Source organism: Penicillium pulvis (genome assembly GCF_028828015.1).
Source record: "Penicillium pulvis strain IBT 33274 chromosome Unknown scaffold_8_segment0_segment0, whole genome shotgun sequence".
NCBI lineage: Eukaryota > Fungi > Ascomycota > Eurotiomycetes > Eurotiales > Aspergillaceae > Penicillium > Penicillium pulvis.
Window position 1 is genome coordinate 7161080 of NW_026643080.1, and position 24288 is coordinate 7185367.

Sequence of the window (24288 nt, forward strand, 5' to 3'; positions counted from 1 at the left end):
GAGGGGGAAAAAAGAAGAAGATCTGCGATGCTCATTTGCTTGCTTCCAGTACATCTCAATCAGTCTGTTTTTTCCGATGGAATGCCTCCATTCCGATATTGCCAAAGCCGACTGTAGTCTTTGACGCGCAATACCGGGGAATGATTTTCTTGTTGGGGTTCCGTGGAGGAAATAGGGCGCAGGGTTTCCTCGCAATTCTCATGGGGTGTGCAATTGGATATTCTCTCAACTTCCATATCCATGAATGAGTTGTTTTCCAGCACTTTGTGGTCAAGTCCCAGGGTAAACATGGTATCCAAATAGTGTTGATCTAGGAGATGACCTGAGCCCGCACGGATGAACAGGCGGCCTATATATCGGTTGGGGATGGTGATAAAATGCAGAACACCGATCAGTGAGACCATATCAGCTGAGTTGGCATAGTGCTCTATGTGCCCCACAGAATAATCGAATCGCGAAGGAAAGGCGGTAAATTCGCTCCCATTCTGCTTGGCATGGAATATACGACGAGGATTGTTAAAGTGATTCGCCGCATTTGCGAAGGTGTAGACCTCTAGACATTCAAGTATGGGCTGGGGAAGTTCATCGAAAAGCCAATCAATCACCAAGCCACCCTCGATTCCTCCCTGGCTGTGAAGTATCAAGACCACTTTGTCGCAGTCGGGATCTAATAACGCCTTTTTGATGAGTGGATATGCGTCTCGTACATCCGCGGTGGCATAAGTAAAGCAGCGCTGAATCAAACATTCGATCAGATCAAAGATGATGCCGGATCTACAAGTGCGGATTAAGACCGATTGTTAAGGAATATTCAAGAGTCCTGGGGACATACGTGCGATTGTGAATTCCCGTAATTCTTCGACCAAAAGTATAGGAAAGTTGGTCTAAATTGTTTTGCATCCAGGAGTGGCTTTGTTGCATGAGTCGAAGGTGATCAATTGTGGTTCAGATCGTTGGAGCTTACCTGCCAGCTATGCCATTTATGAAGAACCAACGCTCGCGGGTATGGACAGGTTGCTCAGAAATCGGGACCTGTGACACAAAGACCCTGCGGAAACCATTCAACAAGATCATGCAGATGACATAGTTCGAGGTCAGTGTGACGGTGATGTATACGAGAATCCATAGAGCAGGCACCATGCATATCACGGTGAATGGAATGGAAAGGAGAAAGAACACCTGAAAGATAGTAAGAAACACCTGAGTTCCGACCGATATTGCGTTCCGAGGCGATGGATGCAGCTCATCCAATCGATCGGTTTTGCCCAATCGGAGGGGGAAGAGCAAAAGAGGCAGAGCCCAGGCATATCGCACGGCTAGGCGAAGGTCGTCCCATAGGAGCTTGAGTGGGGATGCAGTATATGGCAACGGTGTTGCATTTGGAGGCCGATGGGCCAAACGAACCTGGGGAGTCATTATGCCATCAGCTGGAGAGAATGGGTGGACCAAGTCAATTGTCACAAAAACGATGAAGCTTGAAACAGTGAAAACACGGGGCCCAACAGGTCAATCGTATCATCCGTCATGTGATTGCATTCTTGCCCATTGGGTTCAACATGCGGGGAGATCATGTGCTCGGACCGCACCTACGGGGCAACGTGGATATCTACTGACCAGCTGCAAGTGAGTTGTACATACCCTTATCTGCAAGGATTTGATAGCGTGTCGGAGATCGGCTTTCTCCGTCCAACGCGGCAGGGGTCTCATTCATACAAGACAGCCAGAATCTCTACGAGGGTACCCCGAGTTGAACTTGAATCCCGCCTACCATGAACGAGGCCTCGATTATCACCGATCTGGAACAACCATGGCAGCGGGACCGGTTACTTGAGGTGCGCACCGGCAAGGCCAAACCAGTTTTTGGCTTATCTGTTCAATCGGCCATTTTAAAATCGGTGCGGTACGGCCCAGTACCCGTGAGCAAGTTGGGGTGCCGTGGGGATGAGCATGCATATGAATTTCACGGAGGTCTTGACAAGGCACTACTCCAGTATTGTTCGCGACACTATGACACCTGGAGCCAAGAGTTACCCAGAAGCGCTCATTTGTTTCGATTGGGTGGGTTTGGTGAAAATATGGTGGCTCAGAAAGCAAACGAGCGCAATACGTGCATTGGGGACATTATACGCATTGGCCGTGATGTGATTGCTCAAGTTAGCTTGCCACGGCAGCCTTGCTACAAGCTCAATCACCGCTTCCAGGGAAAAAAATATGTCCCGGCTCAGTCAGGAGATGTGTAGGACTGGTTGGTACTATCGGATTATTCAGGAAGGATCTATTCGGGCTGGGGATGAGATCGTTTTAGTCGAACGCCCGCACCCGCTGTGGAACATCGCACGCGTGCAGCATTATCTCTACATTGAAAAGGAAAATATGGACATGATGAGGCAATTGGCCGACCTGGACTCTTTGGGAATGGAGATCCGAAACATTTTTGAGAATCGACTTAGAAAGAAATTTGAAAACCAGGAGCAACGCCTTTTAGGCGACAGTGTCATGACCCTTAACATGTGGACGGATTATCGACTTATTCAGAAGGAAAATGAGACCCCTACAGTGACGTCCTTTGTTTTTGAAGCATTGGACATGAGGGATTCTCCTCAAAAAGTCCAGCCCGGCACCCATGTACGCTTGAAATTGGGTGGCCGTCTCATTCGTGCGTATTCGGTGGTTGAGGGTAACCAAAATAGGTTTACCCTTGGAGTGGCTCTGAATCCACAAACATCCCGAGGAGGTTCTCTGTACCTCCATCGCGCCCTGAAGGAAGGAGATACGATTACAATAAGCGAATTCTCGGCGACCTTTCCATTGGCTACGGAGGCGGATCGTCATGTTTTGATTGCCGGTGGAATTGGAATTACTGGGTTGCTAGCATCTGCTCGAGAACTACAACAGGGATGCCAACGATATCACCTCCACTATATCATTCGGTCAGCCAAAGAAGTCGCCTTCAAGTCACTTCTCGATGAACTGAGCCCCAACGTGACGATCTATACCAAGGAAAAGGACAGGCTATTCGATGTGTCCAAAGTGCTGCAGAATACTGATAGAAGCGCCCATATCTACTGTTGTTCCGGAGAGCGCCTAATGAATGCAGTGCGCAACACCGCAAAGAATTTTGGGTTTTCTGAACGAAATGTACATTTTGAATCCTTCCAGGCCGGCTCAACGGGGGATCCCTTCACAGCCGAATTAGCCGAGTCCAAGAAGGGAGTGGAGGTGGTGGGTGGAGAGAGTCTGTTGAACGCTCTTCGATCTGCCGGATTTGATATTCCATCTACCTGCGAAGCCGGCAATTGTGGCACATGTCGGGTTGGTGTGCGTAAAGGGCGAATTGAACATCGTGGCACCGGGTTACTTGAGAATGAAAAAGACACTGCGATGCTAAGTTGTGTATCGCGGGGAATTGGACATATTGTCTTGGACCTATAGGATTTTGTCCAAAAGCAAAGCGAATGTTGCTCATATAAATGTGAAAGAATAAACATTATTGACAGTAAGTCACGGTAATTCGTGGAGAAAACCATGTACAAAGAATTGACTATGAGCATTCTCAAATTATTAATACAGTAGAGCCAGACCCTGAGCGGACCCACATCCGAAATACGTGAAGCAAGAAGAGAAAGGAAAGCAATGACCTCGTAGCCACAAGGAGATGACCAGCAACTCCAAGCCCCCCCGGGGGACTATGCATAAACAATTGACACATTCTTAGTTTCATCACGGAGCCTTAATTGTGTAGGACGCTGCTGGGAACACTGTGACTCGGCCCTTTTAGACTGTCCACTGTCTTCCGGCGCAGACGAGTCCGAGTGGCTGGGCCGTCAGATGAGACAACTGCCGCTTCGGGCTCGGTTTCCTCGGCCAACTCGGCAGCCTTGAGAGTGTCCAAATCCACCTGCTTCTGAGCAATCTCTCGGGCCCGCTCGTAGCGAGATGTGACATCGCCTGTCCATCGTGTGCCGAGTAGGCGGTCCCAGAAGATAAAGAATGGCTGCGAGAAGTTGGTCTTGATACCCCAACTCTGGTGGTGAATGTCATGGTAGGCAGCATTGTTCGAAGTGAAGTGCTGCAGAGGATCCCATGGGAATTCGTAGCCGCAATGGTCATCGACAGTCTTGATGGTCGACATGGTGAAGAACCACATTCCTTGTCGATTGTTCATCCCGGAGACTAGGAAGCCAATACCAGTGCCGAAAGTATCTAGCAGAAAGCCTTCCACGGGATGATTATACAGGGCTCCGAAAGCGTAAGGAACATAAAGTCGGTGGTGACGAGAGTGGAAAGTTACTGAGACATTAATTAGCTGGGGAGGCCTTTCAGTTTGAATGAACGAATCTCACCATAGAGCCATCGGTTGAGGTGCATCGCCCGATGCAAGAAATATTGCCAAGTATCGACGATAGAGACCGCGAGCATAAACTGAAGCGCCGGAACGAAATACCAGTAAATGAAGCTCGCCAAGGTCAACTCCCAACCGGTGAAGGCAGGCGCGGATACCTCGGCTCCAGTGTCGAGAATCAGCGACTGCATCAGATCCGGGTAAGAGCCTCCTGCCAGTGCGCCAGCTAGCAAGGTGTGTCCGTTTTGTGACATTGACTTGGCCAGACCCGCCGCGTCCACGCCGACCAGAGCCAGCATGGGGGGAATGGCTCGTTGGGCGAGTCTTAGTCGTTGCGCCCAGACGGCTACGTCGTAATCCTCACGGCCAACTGTCTCCACTGGATCGAAATAAGCCACGGACATGCCGGCGATTGTTTGTACGACCTGCTGCAGAATAACATCGCGCACGACTTCCCATCGGGTCACGCGGTTCCGCTTCAATACTTCGGCGGGGGTGTGTAGGCGGTATTGTTCAAAGTATCCGTAAACATCGATGAAGTGATAGACCATAGACAAACCCCAGTATGCAATGATGGGCAGCGCCAAGGCTAGGACATTGTCGGGGATGGGGGCGAGTACGGGTTGCCGCACGGAGAGGGTGTAACTCGGGAGGGGAGGAAGGTCCCAGGCGACTGACGCGTTGGCAGCCATAATGGCAAAAGTGGCGCTCAATGTCGGAAGGCAAAACTTGAGCGGTCGGATCGAGATTAGGAGAAGAGTTGGATGACAGACCAAAAAAAAGTTGGATGGAGATGTGAATGGGGGTCGCGCGATAAGCTTGGAAATCAGGAAATGAACTTTGACAGTAACGACCCGGGCAAGGGACTCGGGGAGAGCACAATGACAATCTGTGTAGAGCAAGTGCAATGCACGATCCTACACCGAGCCCCAGCAGAGAATCTGATAAGAATACAGGAAGAGGAATGAAAGATAAAAAAGGAAAGATGATCAGGAGGCGAAATGATGGGAAGAAAGAAGTAAAGAAGTGGCGCCAGTCGGATGCGGACACTACGGATGACGACGGATAGATGAATTTCCTGGCTCCGATTGGCTGAAAAATGCATGATACCGTATCAAGGCAGTATTGAATCTCCCGATGCGGCGAATTGTTTACTCCCAAGCTGGTTTGGGTGTATCCTGTGGATGATCTATACTGGATGAATTGGGGGATTGATCATATGGTGCGTTCAGCGGAATGAATGATTTCGTATTCTCCATTGCATCTGCTTCAAGGTTGGTGGCCTGACTGGGCATACGCGGGGATTATGCCTCACCACAAACAGCGTGGATACTGAAGTTTATACCATTCCTTATAAGTAGAAAGATATGCTTGAATAACTGAGTATGAGTATTGAAGCTATGCCTTGCTTTGGCCATAAAGCATAAATGATATAAAGATAGGCAATGGCAGTGGGGAATTATACCTGATCCAAAGTGTTGAACTATAGCGATGGCGAAAAGGCAGTAGTCTCCCCATAAACCACCATGAGTGATGGGTATCATCAATTATCATTAACTAGTTCCACTCAAGGTGAGTATATTGCTTTTTGTAATACTGCCAAGGTCAAGATCATCATATTCATATAATACTACCATGCTCCTATGCCTCGCTGTTCTGCTATACTACTGCTGTCTCGCCCCGTGATCGGGACAAACAGAGCAAACTCCCCCACCAACCACAGCCCGCCACTAAAAAAAAACTTCTTCCCCTCCTTTTTTTTGTTTTCCCTCTCTTCCCCTCCACTCCTTGTCAATTCTCCTTTGTGAAAACATTATACCCCTCCCACCATCATCATGATTATCTACACTGTATGTCACCCACATATAGTCCCTTAAACGTCTCGCTTGGGACCTCATTGAGTCGAACTCGAGTCTTCGACTTCATTATACCTGATCGGTAAACTGACGATCTTCAGGACATCATCTCCGGCGACGAGATTCTCTCGGACGCTTACGACATTAAAGAATCCAAGGACTGCCCCATCCTGTGGGAGACCGACTGCCGCAAGTACTCCAAGAAGGTCGGCGAGGACTTCGAGCTTGCTGGCGCCAACCCCTCCGCTGAGGATGCTGCCGACGATGACAACGGCGAGGCCGAGATGGTCATGGTCCACGACATTGAGGACCAGTTCCGTCTCCACTGGCTGAAGACCGAGGAGGGCATGAAGCCCTCCAAGGATGCCTTCAAGGGCCACCTGAAGTGTATGTGGCTTGATGGTTCACTCAATGTCTATACTCGTCCAACTAACCGATCCACTTTTCTAGCCTACATCAAGAAGGTCAACAAGGCCCTTGCCGAGAAGGGTGACGAGGAGGCCGTTAAGGAGTTCCAGAAGCACGCTGCTGCTGCCATGAAGAAGATTATTGCCGAATACGACGATTACGATGTCCTCATGGGCCAGAGCATGACCGGTGATGCTATGTACGTTGTCATTGATACCGCGCCACTCTTGCAATTGCGAATCTCCATTTACTGACTTATCTAGGCACGTCCTGATCAACTTCCGTGAGGATGGTGTCACCCCCTTCGCCATTGTCTGGAAGCACGGTTTGAACTCGATGAAGGTCTAAGCGCTTTTGATCTTTGCTGGCGATAATGCATTGCACTTGACCTGAAGAAATAAAAAAGTTACGAAACGCGAGCCCTCTGCATCCCTGTCTAGATCGGACGCGGAGATGGCTTTTATTCTCTCCCACCGGGCCGGATCTTTGGTCTGGTTTGGCTTTTACATGTCGCATCTTCGTATCATAATTGGTCGATCCTTCTGATCGTCAAGAGTAACGCCTCACGAATCAATAACCCGTTATGTCCCCCTTTCCTATTGGTTGCTTGTGGCAGCTCAGTCCACATAGTCGAAACGTAGAAGATTGCCGTAATTTTGAGAAGACCACTTTCTCTCTAGTATTATGCGTCTTTCCAAACGCCTGTATGTACAATCCAGCCCAATTTACCAATTATGTTACAGATTATGCACGTGTCATGCGGACCTTGCATGATTAACAATATCCCGTCCAGTCACTGGCGGAAACGCTATTCACGGAGGGATTGTCCGCCCAGGCTGCTGGAAAGTCTTCCGTAGACATCCCATTGACATCAACACCATCGTTGTCAGGAGGGACTCCAAAATTCGCAAATTCCAGTCCAGACACAGGATCCAGTTCCATAAGCTCATCTGCCACGGGCAAATGCTGTCCAAAGACTGCATCCCATTGGTCCCAATCGAAATTAAGGTTCGGGTCCACCATGGACGGCGGTGTGGGGACTCCCATTGCAGGTGGATTTGGTGACACGGGGTCCATAAAGGGCATGTTGGGAAGCGGTTGAAGAGACTGGGGTACTTGGATTTGAGAGGTGGTGGAAGAGTTGGCAGGTGAGGGTGTTCCTAGAGAGGATGCTGCACCGGGGGAGGATGATATAACAGGAGTTGTTGCCAAAGTGGCTGGAGAAGTCATCGTAACGGCGGCTGGATTGGAGTTGTATTGAGGTGTGGAGAGTGAACGAGACGGTTGTCTCGGAGGATGGGCGGAGTATCTCAGAGGACTAGGCCTGACTGTGCCCGAAGTAATGGCAGGGGTAGGAAGAATCTGAGATCGTGTCATGTTGTAAAACATTCGGTTAAATTCGTTGAGTTGACGACCCGATCCAGCAGGTTGACGTGTTGATGAGACTGCGGGAGACCCGGGTGCTGGTGAAGTCCCTGAATGGTATGAGCTACGCAGGCTGTTTGTCTCTCCTGCTGGTGAGGCGATTCCTGCTTGAATCTGGTCCTGTTCGGTCCAGAGCATCTTAGGGTTTAGACCGGCCTTTTGCCAGGCCTTTTGACGAAGACGACGGATCATGTCCCATGCTTCGCGGCCACCATCTTTAAGTGGCCGTTGCGTGGAGATGCCATCTTCACCGCCAACAACGCCTCCATCTGGTCCAGAAAGTGCCAAAATTCGGTCGATGAATGCGCGTGATTTCGAGGCCTCGGGGCTATATGGCCGTTCGTACAGATCGATGAGCATGATCCTGCAAATCGTTAATGTCACTGGTAAACCAATCAAAGATAGAGAGAACGTACATCGTTGCGTGCATAGGTTGGTGGTTACTTGAGATTCGTTAGCTTCTATGGAAATGGCTGGCAGTTGAACGGGTAGCTTACCCTGGCCAGCTCCAATGAAAAGGCTGAAAATCAGGATCTGTTGCCAATTGGATAAACTTCTCCATAAACCCATGGCAGTGACGAAGTGCACTATGGTTATCAGACATGTAAACTTGCTTTATGCATACTGGAATTCTCACCTCTGTCTGGCGGCTGGCCAAATTCGACTGCGAGCATTCTTCAAGAAAGGTTGATATGCAACACAGAACGCCTATTAATTGTTAGCCAAGATCATAGCCTGAGAATGAATATTCCTTACCTTGTCGATATATAAAGATAGAAGAATTCTGGCCCATTTATGGAAGGAAACCAAAACTGGGGAGTGATATTGCTCGGTACAACCATTAGGCCCTTCGCCCGGAAGCTCTGTTTCGGTCGACTGCACCTCTACGGGCGACTTAGACATGGACAGGGCTCGAGTCGTTGCGCCTGAGGTTTCTTCTGATTTGTTCTCGGGGATTCGGTTAACAATTGAGTTCAACTTCAATTGAAGATCGAGAAGAATCGCTCGCAGCTCTTCCATATCTCGTCGAGTAACTGGTTTGGTGCCCAACTGAATCCGCAATATTCGGCGGACAGCGCCTGGTACAAATGTCAGATTTCTTGCCTTCGCTTTCTTTGGTGATGGAAAACGTACGAGCCATTGTGTATTTGCCCCTAGCAGTTAGGTAGAACACGTTCACCATTGATGGGCCACCGCATACAGAAGGCTCGTCTGGGTTTTCACGAACCTGTTGGTTGGCTGCTACCATCTGCTCATATCTTTCGGCCGCCGGAGAGCCCAGCAACGTGTCTTTGACTTCGCTGGTTTCGCGTACATCCCAATAATTTTCGTCACTGACCAGAGGAGGAAGTCCGCTCGACATTGCCACCACGCCATCCATATGCATGATATGCCACCAAAGCCGGCGCCTATACTCTGCTTCACATGGTTCAATCCCAAATTTTGCTGGATCTCGATGGAGGCCCATAGTCTGTGCCACTCGCATTGCGAGACTGACGAACAGACTACTTGTGAGAGGCTCTTCCTCTTTGGACAGAATAGTCTGAACGATGAGATAGGCCGAGAGCCCTTGCAGAGAGGGACTTCGAGGAAAAGATATTTTTGCCAGCCAGTGAGTCACTTCTTCATTGTATATGGAGGACAGAGAGAAACGAGACGACGCATTGAACTCGGCTTTGATCGTTCGAATGGAAATAGTCACGGAACCGCCATACCAGATGGCATAGAGAAGCGGGATGAATGAAGGGCATGGGCAGGTTTCCCCGGAATAGCTACTGTAGTCATACCAATTCCAAAAGGCATTATAGAGCTTCAAGATAGTGGGAGGGTGAACGACTGGACTGATTGCATGAACGCCAGACATGAAACCCTTATAAAGTATTTGGCTTTGTCGTCTTGTTGGAACATGTTTGAGCATTTCCGGTTCCACAAGTCTCTCAGTTCCGGATGGAGATTCGCCAGAGGGAAATATGATGGATGGTTGAAAGGATTCTCGAGACCCAGGTGCAGTTGAAGGGCTGTCGACTAACCCTTTCCACGCTCGGCCATTGGCGATAAAATCAGGATCATCTTCGTTAGTGGTTTCTGGGGGCGATAAATCATGCGATCGATTCTGATCTCTTAGTAACTGATTAAGATCATTGATCTGGAAGAGGTTTAGCGTAGCTCTTACTCGGCATGGAAAGGCAAGAAAACAAGAGATACCTCATGAGAGATGTAAGCCCAGTATGTCGTCCCAACGTATCTGACCTTTATTAGCACTTCCGATGCCTCAACCTCGACGATTTTTCTTCACTCACCTCGACCTTCCGCCATCATCCAGGCTCAAGTGTCCTAAATTCAGACTTCCCACCGGATCAACCAGATCAGTGGCCTGGCCTGAAGGAATGGGAAATTCATCACCGCTTGACTCTGTAGCAGCGCGACGTGGACTCGAGGGCCGTGAAGATACCGCTCTTCCATTTCGAGCATGGGTCTGGCGCAATTCCTCCAGAAGAGCTGATTCCACCGCGGCGCTTGGGGCCGCGGCATTTTTTCCCGCCTCTTCAAGAGCTTGAGCGCTGCCGCCCAATCGGTCGATCATTGACATCAACTTGTCTAGTCGGTGCTCGATCGCGCGGGGGTTGGGTTTCTGACCGGCAGATGTCTCAGTCTGCCGCATTTGCCCATAAATGGTTTGTAGCTCATCCACATCTTCCTCCCAGGTGCGCGGTGTCTGCCTCCTTCGTTTTACTCCATGTCCGTCTTGCTGGGGCCCGTCGCGGCCCTGTTCGCGCTTTTGCGACGACGCATCGTAAAGGCATTCGGCTCCGGTCTTGGCACAGTTTCCGCAAATTGGGTGAACCTGAAGCGCTACATGCTTAGTTACAAAGTGTCATACGTGTATCGCTAGTGGGGATAATACCTTGTCGCATTTCACCTTTCGCCGGCGACAAGTGTGGCAGCTGTAGCTCGCCCGATTTCGGGTTATCTGCTTGCCCCCGGCCAACGGTCCCCGCGCGGATGATGAGCGGCGCTCGGAGTTGGGCACACCCGACAGCGGCTCGAAATTTCGTGGACTAGTGTCCATCTTTGTCCATCGTCGCTGTCGGAGGTGGGATGGGAATGCGTGGGACTCTGCGGATGGCGAATTGCGGGGGGATTCTTGAACACCCAATGGCCAATGACATATTGGTTTTCAAGCCCGATTTATCAGGCACCACAGGATAAGCGGGCGCGACCCGGCACCGGTTAAGCCATGGGGACTGATTGATTCAATTACTGGGCTACATTTCTGTCAGGATAAGATCCCAGGGTCTCTTAGAATCAGAGAGATGGGTGTAAATGTACGAGTTGACAAGGTATGTAATTTGATTGCTAGTGTGGGGTTCTGTATAGATCAAGAACCCTAGTCTGCGAACCATTCAAATTATTATGCCCGCAGGTGGCACATGTGGATTGCAATGAGTGATTGGACATTCTAGACGAATGTGGAAGCAATATAGATACCATTGGTTGATATAACCTTCCAAGGTTGTCAATTGAAATTTCGATCTCCATTGGCCCCTTAACGGCCATATTGCAGAGAGTGCTCGGTTGCAAGTCCGTAGCTTTCTCGGTCCTCGGTTCTCATCTTCCTAGGCCTTTCTTTTTCATTTGAGGGTTCGAGTGCTCTTGCCTTCACATTCGCATGAAAACCCGAAGTAATTGACGATACTGGCGTGAAGAATGCAGGTCAAGCCCCACTTCGGGGAACCGAACGAACCGAATGAAACGAACGATCTACATTAGTCTATATCGCACTTGGAGAATCCTCCTTGCCTTTCAACAGTCCAAAAACCCTTTGAACCATCGTTCGCCCCCTTAAGACAGAAATGCCTTGGTAATACGCGGCCTAGTGGGGCTGGCGCCATATATAGGCGCCCAGTGCTTCCGGTTCGCCCGCCAAGGACAGCCAAGACGAAGCTATTCACATCCAATCTCCCAGCACAGCCGCCAAAGTTGACTTTTTGCATTGATAGGAGAGCCTGCTCAGGCCTTGTGTCTCGGCACTGTGCTGCCAAGATCTGTTGCCCAGCACGCCGCTTGTTCGCGATGGCTTTCCTAGGACACGAAACTGCTGATCGGTAATGCAAAATCAATGGTTTCCTCGGCGCCAAGATGCATTATGCATTTCCAAGAGAGATTTTCTCGTCTTTCGCGTCTTTGGCACCATCCAAGTTCTATTATTGTTACACTTTACCTTGGCTCTGCCCACTTCGTTGGCATTACTGATTCGTTCCTCATGAATAAATCTATTATGGTTTCCACCTGCAATTCTTTTTTCTTTTTTTTTTTTTTTTTCTTTTTTACAAAGGTCGAGGCATCTCATCGAAGTTCAGCAGCTATTAGAATCAATTCTAGAGAGAATTCATAGCGCACATGGTTTTAAGGCCTTTCTCAACAGTATGGCCCCTGCCATTGATAGCGCTATCATGTTTGAATCCTTTGGTCGCCGGCGCAGGGGTAGCCCTTGATATCGATAGTGACGGTGAGTGATAAAGCTGCATGAATCGTCTCATTCGGAGCCCTGAAATTGACCGACGCAGACTCAATTAGATCGGCTGCCAGCACTGTCGCTTATGACCTTGTTACCTTTTACACGGGCAACAATACTGGCGATGTGCCTGGAAATCTTCCAGACCCGTATTATTGGTGGGAAGCGGGGGCCTTTTTCGGGGCTCTGGTCAATTACTGGGCATTTACTGGGGATTCGACTTATAACAATATCACCATTCAAGCAATGGAGCACCAGGCCGGTGATAAGGGTGATTTCATGCCAAACAATCAGACATACACCGAGGGTAACGATGACCAATGCTTCTGGGCCCTCAGTGCAATGATGGCTGCCGAGCGAAACTTTACAAACCCGAGTTCCTCATACCCTGGTTGGCTGTCGATGGTTCAGGCTGTGTTCAATGAGCAAGCTAACCGCTGGGATACAGCGAGCTGTAATGGAGGTCTGCGTTGGCAAATTTACACTTGGAATGCCGGATACAATTACAAGAACACAATCGCAAATGGCTGTTTCTTTGACATCGCCGCCCGCTTGGCTCGATATACTGGCAATGAGACCTACGCTGAATGGGCCACTAAATCTTGGAATTGGGCCAAGGCCGTCGGATTGATCACCTCGGACTACCAAGTATACGACGGAACGACGGATGTCAGCAATTGCACTTCCTATGATAGAACTCGTTGGTCATATACTGCAGGAATTTATCTTCATGGCGCCTCCGTGATGTACAACTATGTGAGCTTTTTCTCTTGGTGGTTCTGTTGTGACGAACTAATCGACCTAATCTACAGACTTCGTCACTTTCAACCAACGCAACCTCGACAAATTCTTCATCAGCCTCCACATGGAAAACTCGACTGGATGCACTTCTCTCAAAAACGAGTTTTCTTTTTTCGACAAATGAATCCAGTCGTCATGTCATGTACGAGCCCCCTGTGAGCTCACAAGTAGCTGTAACACGGATCAGTTATCTTTCAAGGCATACCTATCCCGATGGATGGCCGATGTCACACAACTTGCGCCATACACATACGACACTATCATGATAAAATTGCGAGCTACAGCGCAGGCTGCTGTAGCCCAGTGCCAAGGCGGAACTACTGGCACCTTCTGTGGCTTTCGCTGGTCGAGTGGCAGTTACGATGGGACGACTGGCGTTGGTCAGCAAATGGGGGTTCTCGAGGTTCTTCAGGGACTCCTTTCTGCTAATGTCAGTGCGCCTGTCACGGCCACTACAGGTGGAACGAGTGAAGGCAATAGTGCCGCTGGAACCGAGTCAGATACAACTACCGAAGTCCAATACTCTGCTCTTACTACGGCTGATAGGGCTGGGGCATCAATAATGACTGCCATAGTGATTGGTCTGATATTCTCTGCTGTCTATATGATGATCACTTAACAGTCTGTTGATTATACCATAATCATTCGTTCACGATACCCAAAATTGTACACCATTCTTAACTTCAAATGATTAGGTTATCGATGTGGACTGCCTTAGTGATATCTCATGCGTGAACATACATCTCTTGAAGAAATTGAAGAAAGAAACCCTGCATTACGATTCGAACCGTTGGGAACAGTGAGTATTGACCGACCAATATTCGAACCAATCCAATATTCATTTCCACACCTGCGATCACGCAGCAGGTATTTGCTGCTCATCCAGTGGCCACTTGGAAATGGTCGTCTCATCTCCCGTCAAAGTAAAGGACAAGACTACTGAGCGCTCATTGTTCAACGCCAGTTCATATTTTCCGGGGTAGACAATGCGGTTTCCAAGAGAGTCAGTGCGGGCCACATTATCAAGTGAGACAGGAATGACCATTGACTGAGAAGTTTGCGGCTCAAGCGATCCCAGACGGTCATAACCAATCAGCCACTTGTTGGGATAAGGCGCCGGTCCTGCAGTCGTATTGACAAAGGCCATCGCCGTGTAATCAGAGACCAGACTGCCAGTATTGGTGACACTAGTGGTGAAGTTGAGGAAGGGAAGCTGCTCCACCGTGTTGTAGCCAGCATGCGATCGAGATAAGAGATCAACAATGTCAAAAGTAGCCTCCTTGGTAGCTGTCTTAGAATGCGCAAGGGATGTCTTGAAGGTCGTATAGAACATTCCATGTCCGAACTCATATACAGGTTTGCCTGTGTACCACATGTATGTCTGGCCAGGGTTGTCTCCGCTAGGGCGCAAGCTCATGTCGATCGCCGAGAACTGTAAAGCATACTCGGCGGGGTATTGGGTTGTTGTCAGTCGACCAGCGGGTGCACGCTTGCCGGTGATGATGTCTAAGAGAGCCTGGCCACCAGACTGACCTGGGTAACCTCCCCAAATAAGCGAATTGACGTCCTTGTTCGTCTTCAAGGAGGAGCTGTCGACCTGACCTCCGCCCATCTGTAAGACTACCAATGGCTTGCCAACAGTGCTTAACTGCTTGATTAACTCCAGTTGGTTGCCTGGCCAAGTAATATTCTCTCGGTCCATACCCTCCGCTTCAACTGTGTTGTCAATGCCACCGGCAAAGATGATGGCATCAGACTTCTTGGCCACCGCAATTGCAGCGTCGAAATCTATAGTCGACTGCGAAGAAATGTTTGTGCCCAAAGCATAGTGGACGGTCAAATCAGAGGCTTCGAGAGCGGCGAGAGGACTGATCAGATAAGGAGCATTTCCGTAGTAATTGCCTTGCATCTGGGTGGTAGCATTGCCCCACGGACCAATAAGGGCAATGCTTTTGACCTTTTTGGATAACGGTAGAGTTCCATCATTCTTTAGGAGAACGATTCCCTCAACAGCTGCCTCATAGGAGATGTTCCATGCATTAGTGGTAGACACATCGGACCAGTCAAGGTTGCGATAAATACTGCTGTTGCCATCAAAGTATCCCAAGCGGGCAAGGTTTGAGTAAAGTCTGATGACACCACGCTCAATCTCACTTCGGGAAATTTCACCTTGGAAGAATGATTCGTTTAGGTGGTACTGGTATGAGGTTCCACAATCAATATCAGTACCAGCTCTCATAGAATCCGCCGAAGCACCCGTAATGTTGTGTGCATACTCATGGGGGTTCCAAACATTGTAGACGGCATCGCAGTCCGACGAGACGTATCCGTCATCCACAAAGCCCCAACTATCGCGGAGAATAGTCTGAAGGAAAAACGAGTTGGCAGAGCTGGGTACACCGTTCACAGAGTTGTACGAGGACATCACACTGTGGACTCTGGCATCTCGAACAGCAGTCAGGAACTGCGGCATGAAATATTCTGCCAAATCTTGCTGAGTGATATTCAAATCGTTACCCAGGCGAGAATGGTTGTGCCAGTTCTCAATGTCATACCCGGCAAAATGCTTTGCGGTGGCTACCAGCTTCAGATGCTCTGGATCCACACCTCCTTGCATTCCGGTAATGTATTCATATGCGTACGTCCCACATAAACAGTAAGCATCCTCGCCCGGTGTCTCTTGTCCACGGCCCCAGACCGGGTGCCGGAAGGCATTGATGTTGGGCGCATAAACATCGAGACCATAGCGACCGACATTATTGAACGCGCGACCTTGAGTTGAAATAATGTCTCCAATTTGGTTGATCAGGGTGCGGTTCAGCGCGGCCATCGAAAGAATGGGCGACGGGAAGGAGGTTGCCCAATTGTAGTCACCGGCGTCGGTAAAATTAGCACGATCCAATCCATGTAGAGCTTCACTCCAGACCTGGTATGGAGGAAGTCCGAGGCGAGGAATGGCGGGAATATTATTTCCGGTGCTATTGACCAGCTCTTCAAACGTAAACAGAGAAACCAAAGCCGCGGCGCGGTCATGGGGAGTTGCCGATGAGTCGCACACCAGGGTGTGGCTAAGTGGCCCGTTTGCACAGTCAGGAAACCCAAGATCAATTGTCGCGAGGGTCCAGGTATCGAGGTTGGGTTGAGGTTCCGTTGAATAGTCAACATAGCTTGTGTTGGCTTGCGCGAAAGTGAACGGCACCAAAGCCGCCAACACGGCTAAAGATGCAGCCGGCATTGTAGAGATTTGACTTGCTGAATGTGCTGAGCATATGTGCTTGATTCTCGCCGACTATTTGTACCCCCAGGGCCGGCTGCAGTTCGGCTATATCCCACGGGGTATACACAACGTCTCCACACTTTTGCCCAAGACGGCAACTCCCGCAGTCGATCGATACGCGGGGAATCCCAACCTTGCAGGATGATTACGAGACCCGTGCTATTTAGCCTGAAGGTTGCAGTGACGATCGGCTAGATCTTTCCGTGACAAATTTCAAGTTGGCATGGAATGATGCAGTACCCCTCATCTTTGTCAGGAGTCCTGGATGCAGGTACGGAGTAGCTAGTCCCGGATTTAGCATGTCGACAGGCATGCGCGGCAATAGAAGTCGAAGTTTCCGATTTAGCATGGTCAATGAGATTCCAAATGCTCTTGCAAGGTTCGGCTTTCCACGGGCAAGACCTCAGTACTCAGCATCCCAATTCTGGCTTGCTAAGTGAAGAGATTGGCATGAAGCATGGGATACTGAACTGATGGTGTCCAACATCCCATATTTGGTTCTTGGATTTAACTCTGGATAAAATGTGAAGATGAACAACTTTGTTAGTTTTATTCGCATTAATCTTCATTCAAAGTAATTCACAATGAGAACTCGTAGAGCATGTTCATCAAAGCTTCTGGCTAATGAAAATTACCATCGTGCATGTAGGAATGCATCCAGCCAGAATACCCCATTTTAGGCTGAATTTAAGATTTATGCATATGATGGTGGATATTGTTTGACTCAGCAGAATCGGTCTCCAAATGCCTGAAATCAGACCGTTTATCCACTGCTCTGAACCTCGATGGATGCTCGTCATCTGATGGACAGTGCTAAGATCCACGGTCTCCATGTTGACACGTCAGGAAAACGACGGAGCCATTTGGACAGTCTAGTTCAATCTCTCTATACCTCGAAGTCATTGCATTAAGTAAGATCTACTCATCTCCTTGATTTATGCATTTCTGCTCTATGTACCTGGATCGATTGACGAAACATCAAAATCCTTCTATGGGATAGGTACTGATTGACACCGCTCGGGGTCCAATCGCACACAAGTAGGTACTTTGCTTGGATCATTTTCACCGCTGGACCGATATATTCCTCAAACTTCTAGTAAGAGATCTTAAAAACCCAAGCATATTGATCGGCTGCTGCGACTTCTTTGCTCACCGAAAGAACAACAGAGCCATTGCGGGACTTATGACTTGGGAGAACTGCACCATGCATCTTGCCCCCAACCACTGTAACTTGATCCCCCTCCACCCACGGGATTGGACTGGATAGGGCGAGGGTGCTGTTCGGCTTTGTAATCGTATGGATATAAAACGCATCTTGCGAAACAGTGAATCGCACGTCTCCTTCTTCGGGTGTAATGAACCAATAGGTAGTATTGAAAATTGCCTCTGCATGGGTCTTGATCCATTTCCCAGCTTGTCGAAGGTGCTGCTGCTCAATGTCGATAATGGTTCCGTTGGCTGTTGGCCCCACATCGAGCAGGAAATTGCCGTTCTTGCTAACAATGTCAACAAGACTAGTAACAATGGTGCTCGCATTCATGTAGCTTGCCAATGGGGTGGCGCGATTGTATCCGTAGCTGTATGGATCCATTCCAAGGTTACTCTCCCATTTACGTCTTTGCACGGCGGAGTATGTGGCGTATTCTGGCGTATCAAAGTCCCCTGGGAGGCCACATCGGGCGTTCATGACAACTTGTCGGTTTTCTTCTGCGGCCTGGTTGAACCATTCTGAGGCCCACTCGGCGGTTCGATTCGGTCCTGTTCAATTAACATTAGGCAATTTTCTACTGATCACTAGAAAGGTAGATCCTTACCCCCGATGTCACACCACATTATTTCGGTTCCCATCTTCGCCAAAGTCTTCATCTCGGGCAGAATCTTATCGATAATGTAATCGTTCACAGGAACCCAGCCGGTATATGGTAGGGTATGATTAGTAAATGGATTGGTAGCATTGCCTGGTGAGCCCTTTCATCAGTCGATACTCAAAGAAATTGAGACCCAAGCCTTAATACCTACCTCCAGGCCAATCACCAAAGCCGTACTTCTTGTAGTCGGGATTGAACCACTCGGGAAGACTATAGTATCTAAAAGGATGCTCAGTATAATACTAACAATGACCAGACGTTGAAGTGCAACTACTTACGTTGCTCGATGTAGTTGCGGTTGGTACTTTTTGGCTGCGTCAAACAACTCCTGCTTCATGGTCAGGTCTCATGAGCAAGATAAATCATTCACTTTTTAGTACCTGTAGCAAATTGCGATAGGGAGTCATCGTAACCGACGTCCTTTTCGTCACATTTTCCGGAAGGTCGAACAGAGCATACCCCTCATGGTGCTTGCTGACTTGAACGAAGTAGTTGGCCCCGGCATCAGCAAATAGGTCCACCCACTCCTTAGGGTTCCATTCGCTGACGGTGAAATTCTGGATAAAGTCGTCGTACACAACATGTGGACCGTATTTCTTTAGATGATAGTCATATACACCGACTGATCCGCTCGGACCTTCATTAAGCCACCACCAGTACCTGGATTTCCACGTCAGCAACCTTGGTATGTGGCTCGATATTGGTTCTTTAGTTTTAGTCATACCATTCGGCGTAGTCTTCTTTGGATCCCGAGTTGGCCCAGCCAGGGACCGAGTAGATTCCCCAATGAATGAAAATCCCATACTTGGCATTGTTGTACCAGTTTGGGGATTCGTGACTGTACACGGACTCATAGGTAGCCTCGTAAAGGCCAATTCCGTATGTTGCCTCAAAGGTATACTTAGTAGACATGACATTGTGACCCTCAATGACAATTGTTGCAGGGCCTGAACCCCCGATTGCCACTCCCTTTCGGTTCCGAACACCGACTTCCACCGTGGCTTGATCCCCAGGACCCAGACGCTTGATGAACCCTGGCGTTACGGTCTCTAAGCCCGATGACTCGACGCTTACACGAACATCGTTGTTTCGCAAAGCAATGGAGGACCCGACATTGTTGATGAGAACCTCCACGATCTGAACTTTATCAGTGTTTTCTATCCATTTCTTGGTTGATCGAGCATATTGAGTTTCCAATTGAATAGATTCAATATTTCCTCTGGATACTGGCAGCATTGATAAGGCAAAAATATGAAGCTTGGTGCTGATGGTCGCTCCTCCAGGACTCGTGGATGACCCAATGGAGCTATTGGGAAAGGTTAATGAGACGAGTTCTTTGGATGAGTCCAACCAAGTGGTAGTTTGAAATATATTGGAGCGATTCCAGTTGGTGTCATTTTCGGTCAAGTAACAAGTGAATATCAGGTCTCCACCTTCGGGGTACGGCCAGGTCCACCAAGCTGGGACTAGCAGCGAGCCACTGGTCGTGCTGCCATCCGCATACTTGGCTAGCACTGAGCCTGAGGCCATACCAGATTCCGATGCGGCGAGCATCTGGTAGCTGAAATATTTAGACCGTGGGACCGCAATTTCCTGTCCTGAGGTGAGAACGTTGTCATAGCCTGCAGTGGCATTGTACTTGGCGAAGCGATAGTTGAATCCTCCGTATGAGAAACTTTCCGGCGGCATCTGTGCTGCCGGATATGAATCTAGGTCTCGTTAATCGACATGTCCTCGGCCTTTTTTTTTTCTTTTTTCTTTTGGTGCGGGATGGTTGAGATCTTGACTCACTCGAATCACCATCGAAATTCGCATCGCTTGGGGTTAGGCCAAATGCCCGGTTATTGAATGGTAAATCGATGGGAAAGGAGACATTAAGACCAGAAATTCCTTGGAAGTCATTCTGAGGCTTGAACAGCACTGATTGGCAGAGATTCGCACAAGCAAGAAAGGTGCAGAGCCCGTTGACTTTCACCATGGTAGCGAGAGGCTTGTTATGGCCCAAACATCGTGTGGCCTAGACCGTCTATATAACAGCATTGAACATGTTCATCGGTCATGACCAGGTAGTAGTACCCAGGTAACGGTGCCATTTCCCCGCAGATACCAATGTATAGCGTGAAATCTTTTGTAACCTTGGCTATCTAATCGGATAAAAGTGATCGTCGTGCGGAGATGTCGGCCATTTCGCCGAAGCTATTCCGATTTTGTTACTGTCGCTGCGAACCATGGAAAAACAGGACATATTAGGGTGCTCTGTCTTCTATTCCGTTTGGTAAACGACCATTATTGTCTTGAGTACATGCCGACTTGAACCTCATTCTACTTGCTCAAATGAATCTTTTTCCTACTTCACCTAGGATGCCTCCTTGCTCGGTCATTTTCTGGTTAAAGTGCCTTTCTGGTCTCCACGCCAAGCAGCTGTCACCAGAGAAAAAAATATCTAGCTGCTTGAGACGGCGAATGGCGGTTTCTGAGTGGGGTCAGAAACCGTGCTAGTGGATGGTTTGTCTTCTGCCTGTTTGATATAGAGCCTTGGTATGATGACAGGTACTATACCATAACAAATTACATGTGGATCTCCGCCTCGCGCGGACACTAAACCCTTTAAGACTAGACATTCCGCTCAATCTTGTAGACTTTAATGTAGTTATGTACATAGTTTGTATTAAGGCAATTTATTTTACTTCATAGGCATTATCACTTGGAGGTTGAAAGCTAAGCCTGAAGCGCCGCTCTCTCTCTGCCCTACCTTGATTGATAATAAGAATATATTATTAAATAGTCAAAGCTGGACGTCGAATGCGTGAGCCATTTCACAAAACGCGTTATAAATTGATTTGTATAGTTTCTGAGTTCCAAGGTTATCGTTTGGTGAAATTGACTCATTGTCTGGGCGTCCCAGAACAGCGGCAGCACCTAAAATAGAAAAGCCGTGGGAAAGGAGTGCCATTCACTACGCATAGCGACTCATACTGCACGAGTTTTATTAACCTGCTCAGACCATTGTATTTTACATTAAGATACAGACGCTATGCATACAGATGGAAATCATGTAAGAAGATTCATGATAGATAGACCTAAGCCTTGGTTGCTGGTCGCAACTTGGGCGCCTTGCTCACCTTGACCTCCTTCTCCAGTGCATCCAATGCTGCTGCATATTTGGACTGGAGTGACTTCAGCGTATCCAGTTTGACCTGAACCCGGTCAATTGCAGCCTTACGCGTGATGCGGCCGTCAATGCTGTTAGAGATTTCGTTGGCAAACCATCGTCCCTCGCGGTGAGCGACCAGGGTCCACGCAGAACCATCTCGGCCAGCGCGAGCAGTTCGTCCCACACGATGCACATAGGTGGTAACACTACTAGGAATATCGTAATTCACAACATGTGTCAAGGAGGGCAGGTCCAGTCCACGTGAGGCTCGATCTGTGGCCACAATGATGGAAATACGACCTTGTCGGAAAGCCGTCAAGGTCTTGCGGGACGCCGCAGAGTTGCTCGACTTGATGATTGTTCCCATGCGGCTGGCGAGCGAGGGGTGGAAGAGGGAGATGAGTCGAGAAAGTCGCGATGCAGACTCGGAAGACTTGGTGAAGATTAAAACAGTAGTGGGCGAAGATTTACCTTCGGGCACGAGATCGACGGAATTAGAAACCGAATCACCGGAGTCGCTTGATGAATCAGAGCTTGAATCGGAATCAGTATCGGAATCGGAATCCGAGTCTGAGTCCGAGTCCGAACTAGAAGATGAGGTATCGTCATCGGAAGACTCATCGGAGCTCGTTTCATCGGAGCTTGTATCATCTGAGCTAGAGCTGTCCTCGGCGATATGGAATACAGACTCCTCTACACCAATTTTGATATGCGAAAGGAGCAGTCGTAGAAGATATAACGGCTTCTGGGATTCGTCGCCAACAGCAACCATGCGCTCGTGCAGTGTCGGGGGCAAAGTGAAATGAGCATCGGCAATCGCGGCAGATGAATCATCGAGGTCAAAGGCTTTCTCAGCGCCAATGATCACCATTTTCGGGTTAGCCAAACGCAAAGAGTTGAGCTTCGAGATATCGCGGGTCATGGTAGCACTCAACACAACCTTTCTAGGGGGCTTGGTTTCAATTGGGAGGCCAAGATCAGACAAAAGCTTACCACCAGGCCCAAAAGTTTCGGGAACCTGGCGTGCATCCAGCGACCCCATAACCACATCCACCCATTCCTGGAAGCTCTCGTTCAGCAATCGATCAGCCTCGTCAATCACCAACCACTCTAGATGCTTGAGGGTAAAGCCTTTCGTGTAGCGAATATGATCCACCAAGCGACCAGGAGTACAGATAAGGATATCGACGTTGGCCTCTGGCCGCTGGATATAGCCTGGAAGAAATCCGGTGGTATCAACTGCCTCGGTCACACAGTCCTCGAGGTTGAAGTCCATCCAGTCATTTCCTTGCAGGCCGATTTTTTGACGCTGCGCAACAGTTGCGGGATTGTGCACCTGATCTACTCTCATGAGAAGTTTTTGTTCCTCTTTGATGGCCACGTTTCCAACTGCGCTCCCAATGTGAAGGCGCGATCCTGAGGCGCAAAGCTCGCAGGCCTCGCGAGCTTGTTTCACTAGTTCTCTGGTAGGAACCACAATGAGTCCTCTGAGTCTTGATGCGGACCTAGGTGTCAAAGAGGTGACAAGGGGAAGTACGTAAGACAGTGTTTTTCCAGATCCAGTGGCCGCCGAAATGCACAGGTCACCGGGATGGTTTTTGCTTCCATCGAGGAGAAGAGGAATCACTGTAGACTGAACAGCGAATGCCTCCTCGTAACCGTGCTGGTCAAGAATGCGTAACAAATCAGGCTTGATACCAAGTTCAGCAAATTTGGATCGCTCTTTTGCAGATGTTCGTACGGGTTCCGCTAGCCAAGCGGGCAGAGAAGAGTAGGTCGGGGTTATTTCCAGCTCGGGCGGATTTTCGGGCTGTGGCAATGGTTCCAGACCTTGTGCAATGACTGGCTCGATGGTTTCCTCAGTCACTTCAACCTCATCGACTTTTGGTTTCTTCGTCAATTTGCTGGAGACTGCTTTTGTCCGTTCAAACTTTGAATAAATTCCTGCGTGCTTGGCTTTCGAAGCTTTTGCCTCGTCCTCATCGGAGGAGGAACCTGAAAACTTTTCTTTCACAACCGTAGTCTCATCAGGTGTTGTGTCGCGCTTCTTAAGGTTCTTTCGCTTGCCATCCTTTGACTTCTTTCCTTCTTTAGTGCTGAGGTGGTTCGGGTCTGTAATAATCTTTTCGCTGCTGTCTGGCGAGACAACACTTTCTTTCGGGGTCGATTTCGCAGTATCTTCGCTTTGAAGCGCATCTTTGACTCGCTTGCGTTTCTTGTTGCTGTTGCCATCGTCTGGAGCGGAAGGACTGTCACGCTTCTTGTGCTTTTTGGTTGGAGTTGGGGTTTGGGTCCGTGCTGAATCCAAGTCGCGCTTCCGTTTGGAAGGCTTAATCGAGCTGGGAGTGGTGGTCATCTTGGTGGATGACTCGGGCGCTTTGAATCCGGTCATTCTTTTCGAGCGCTTGCATTCCTCGAGAGCTTTAGGGCGGAGCAAATTCCAATTTCGTTGATGTTTTTTTGGGCCGGCAGAACGCTAATCGCAATCGCCGCCTTTACTTCACCGCCGGCTTTGATGTGGAGCGCGCGCGAGGCTTCTACTGTTGAATACAAAAGCATGAGTGTTGGAGAATGAACCGAATTGGTTTTCTGGACAGTGGGATGAGTTTTTCGCCATGGATAGGCAATTAACCACATTTTC

General features: G+C 49.0%; 10 protein-coding genes across 10 annotated transcripts; 3 read left to right on the plus strand and 7 right to left on the minus strand.

The window, feature by feature from the left end:
• Positions 1-59: 59 nt before the first annotated feature.
• On the minus strand, positions 60-1416 carry N7503_012127 (uncharacterized protein; the record flags this gene model as incomplete). Its single annotated transcript, XM_057071673.1, has 3 exons — positions 60-774; positions 833-910; positions 965-1416. 3 exons carry the CDS (start codon positions 1414-1416, stop codon positions 60-62), a joined length of 1245 nt encoding a protein of 414 aa, XP_056918284.1.
• Positions 1417-1769: 353 nt separating this feature from the next.
• On the plus strand, positions 1770-3432 carry N7503_012128 (uncharacterized protein; the record flags this gene model as incomplete). Its single annotated transcript, XM_057071674.1, has 2 exons — positions 1770-2153; positions 2269-3432. 2 exons carry the CDS (start codon positions 1770-1772, stop codon positions 3430-3432), a joined length of 1548 nt encoding a protein of 515 aa, XP_056918285.1.
• An 81-nt stretch (positions 3433-3513) lies between these two features.
• Positions 3514-5097, minus strand: sur2 (sphingosine hydroxylase). Its single transcript, XM_057071675.1, has 2 exons — positions 4344-5097; positions 3514-4290 (listed from the first exon to the last, which is right to left on the minus strand). The coding sequence occupies exons 1-2, from the start codon at positions 5032-5034 to the stop codon at positions 3731-3733; spliced, it is 1251 nt and encodes a 416-aa protein (XP_056918286.1). The 5' UTR covers positions 5035-5097; the 3' UTR covers positions 3514-3730.
• A 1080-nt stretch (positions 5098-6177) lies between these two features.
• On the plus strand, positions 6178-6954 carry N7503_012130 (translationally-controlled tumor protein; the record flags this gene model as incomplete). Its single annotated transcript, XM_057071676.1, has 4 exons — positions 6178-6192; positions 6300-6585; positions 6649-6805; positions 6870-6954. The coding sequence occupies 4 exons, from the start codon at positions 6178-6180 to the stop codon at positions 6952-6954; spliced, it is 543 nt and encodes a 180-aa protein (XP_056918287.1).
• Positions 6955-7380: 426 nt separating this feature from the next.
• Positions 7381-11101, minus strand: N7503_012131 (putative C6 transcription factor; the record flags this gene model as incomplete). Its single annotated transcript, XM_057071677.1, has 9 exons — positions 7381-8395; positions 8448-8474; positions 8529-8618; positions 8669-8739; positions 8788-9110; positions 9166-10177; positions 10237-10276; positions 10332-10876; positions 10937-11101. The coding sequence occupies 9 exons, from the start codon at positions 11099-11101 to the stop codon at positions 7381-7383; spliced, it is 3288 nt and encodes a 1095-aa protein (XP_056918288.1).
• Positions 11102-12432: 1331 nt separating this feature from the next.
• N7503_012132 (glycoside hydrolase family 76 protein) lies at positions 12433-13967 on the plus strand (the record flags this gene model as incomplete). The annotated part of the gene is made up of 4 exons (XM_057071678.1): positions 12433-12541; positions 12600-13303; positions 13360-13503; positions 13548-13967. The coding sequence occupies 4 exons, from the start codon at positions 12433-12435 to the stop codon at positions 13965-13967; spliced, it is 1377 nt and encodes a 458-aa protein (XP_056918289.1).
• Positions 13968-14204: 237 nt separating this feature from the next.
• xlnD (beta-xylosidase XylA) lies at positions 14205-16583 on the minus strand (the record flags this gene model as incomplete). Its single annotated transcript, XM_057071679.1, has 1 exon — positions 14205-16583. The coding sequence occupies one exon, from the start codon at positions 16581-16583 to the stop codon at positions 14205-14207; it is 2379 nt and encodes a 792-aa protein (XP_056918290.1).
• A 1135-nt stretch (positions 16584-17718) lies between these two features.
• N7503_012134 (uncharacterized protein) lies at positions 17719-18830 on the minus strand (the record flags this gene model as incomplete). The annotated part of the gene is made up of 4 exons (XM_057071680.1): positions 17719-18383; positions 18440-18583; positions 18645-18703; positions 18772-18830. The coding sequence occupies 4 exons, from the start codon at positions 18828-18830 to the stop codon at positions 17719-17721; spliced, it is 927 nt and encodes a 308-aa protein (XP_056918291.1).
• A 25-nt stretch (positions 18831-18855) lies between these two features.
• Positions 18856-20182, minus strand: N7503_012135 (uncharacterized protein; the record flags this gene model as incomplete). Its single annotated transcript, XM_057071681.1, has 2 exons — positions 18856-19153; positions 19218-20182. 2 exons carry the CDS (start codon positions 20180-20182, stop codon positions 18856-18858), a joined length of 1263 nt encoding a protein of 420 aa, XP_056918292.1.
• Positions 20183-21573: 1391 nt separating this feature from the next.
• Positions 21574-24003, minus strand: N7503_012136 (putative ATP-dependent RNA helicase DBP6; the record flags this gene model as incomplete). The annotated part of the gene is made up of 1 exon (XM_057071682.1): positions 21574-24003. One exon carries the CDS (start codon positions 24001-24003, stop codon positions 21574-21576), a length of 2430 nt encoding a protein of 809 aa, XP_056918293.1.
• Positions 24004-24288: the final 285 nt, after the last annotated feature.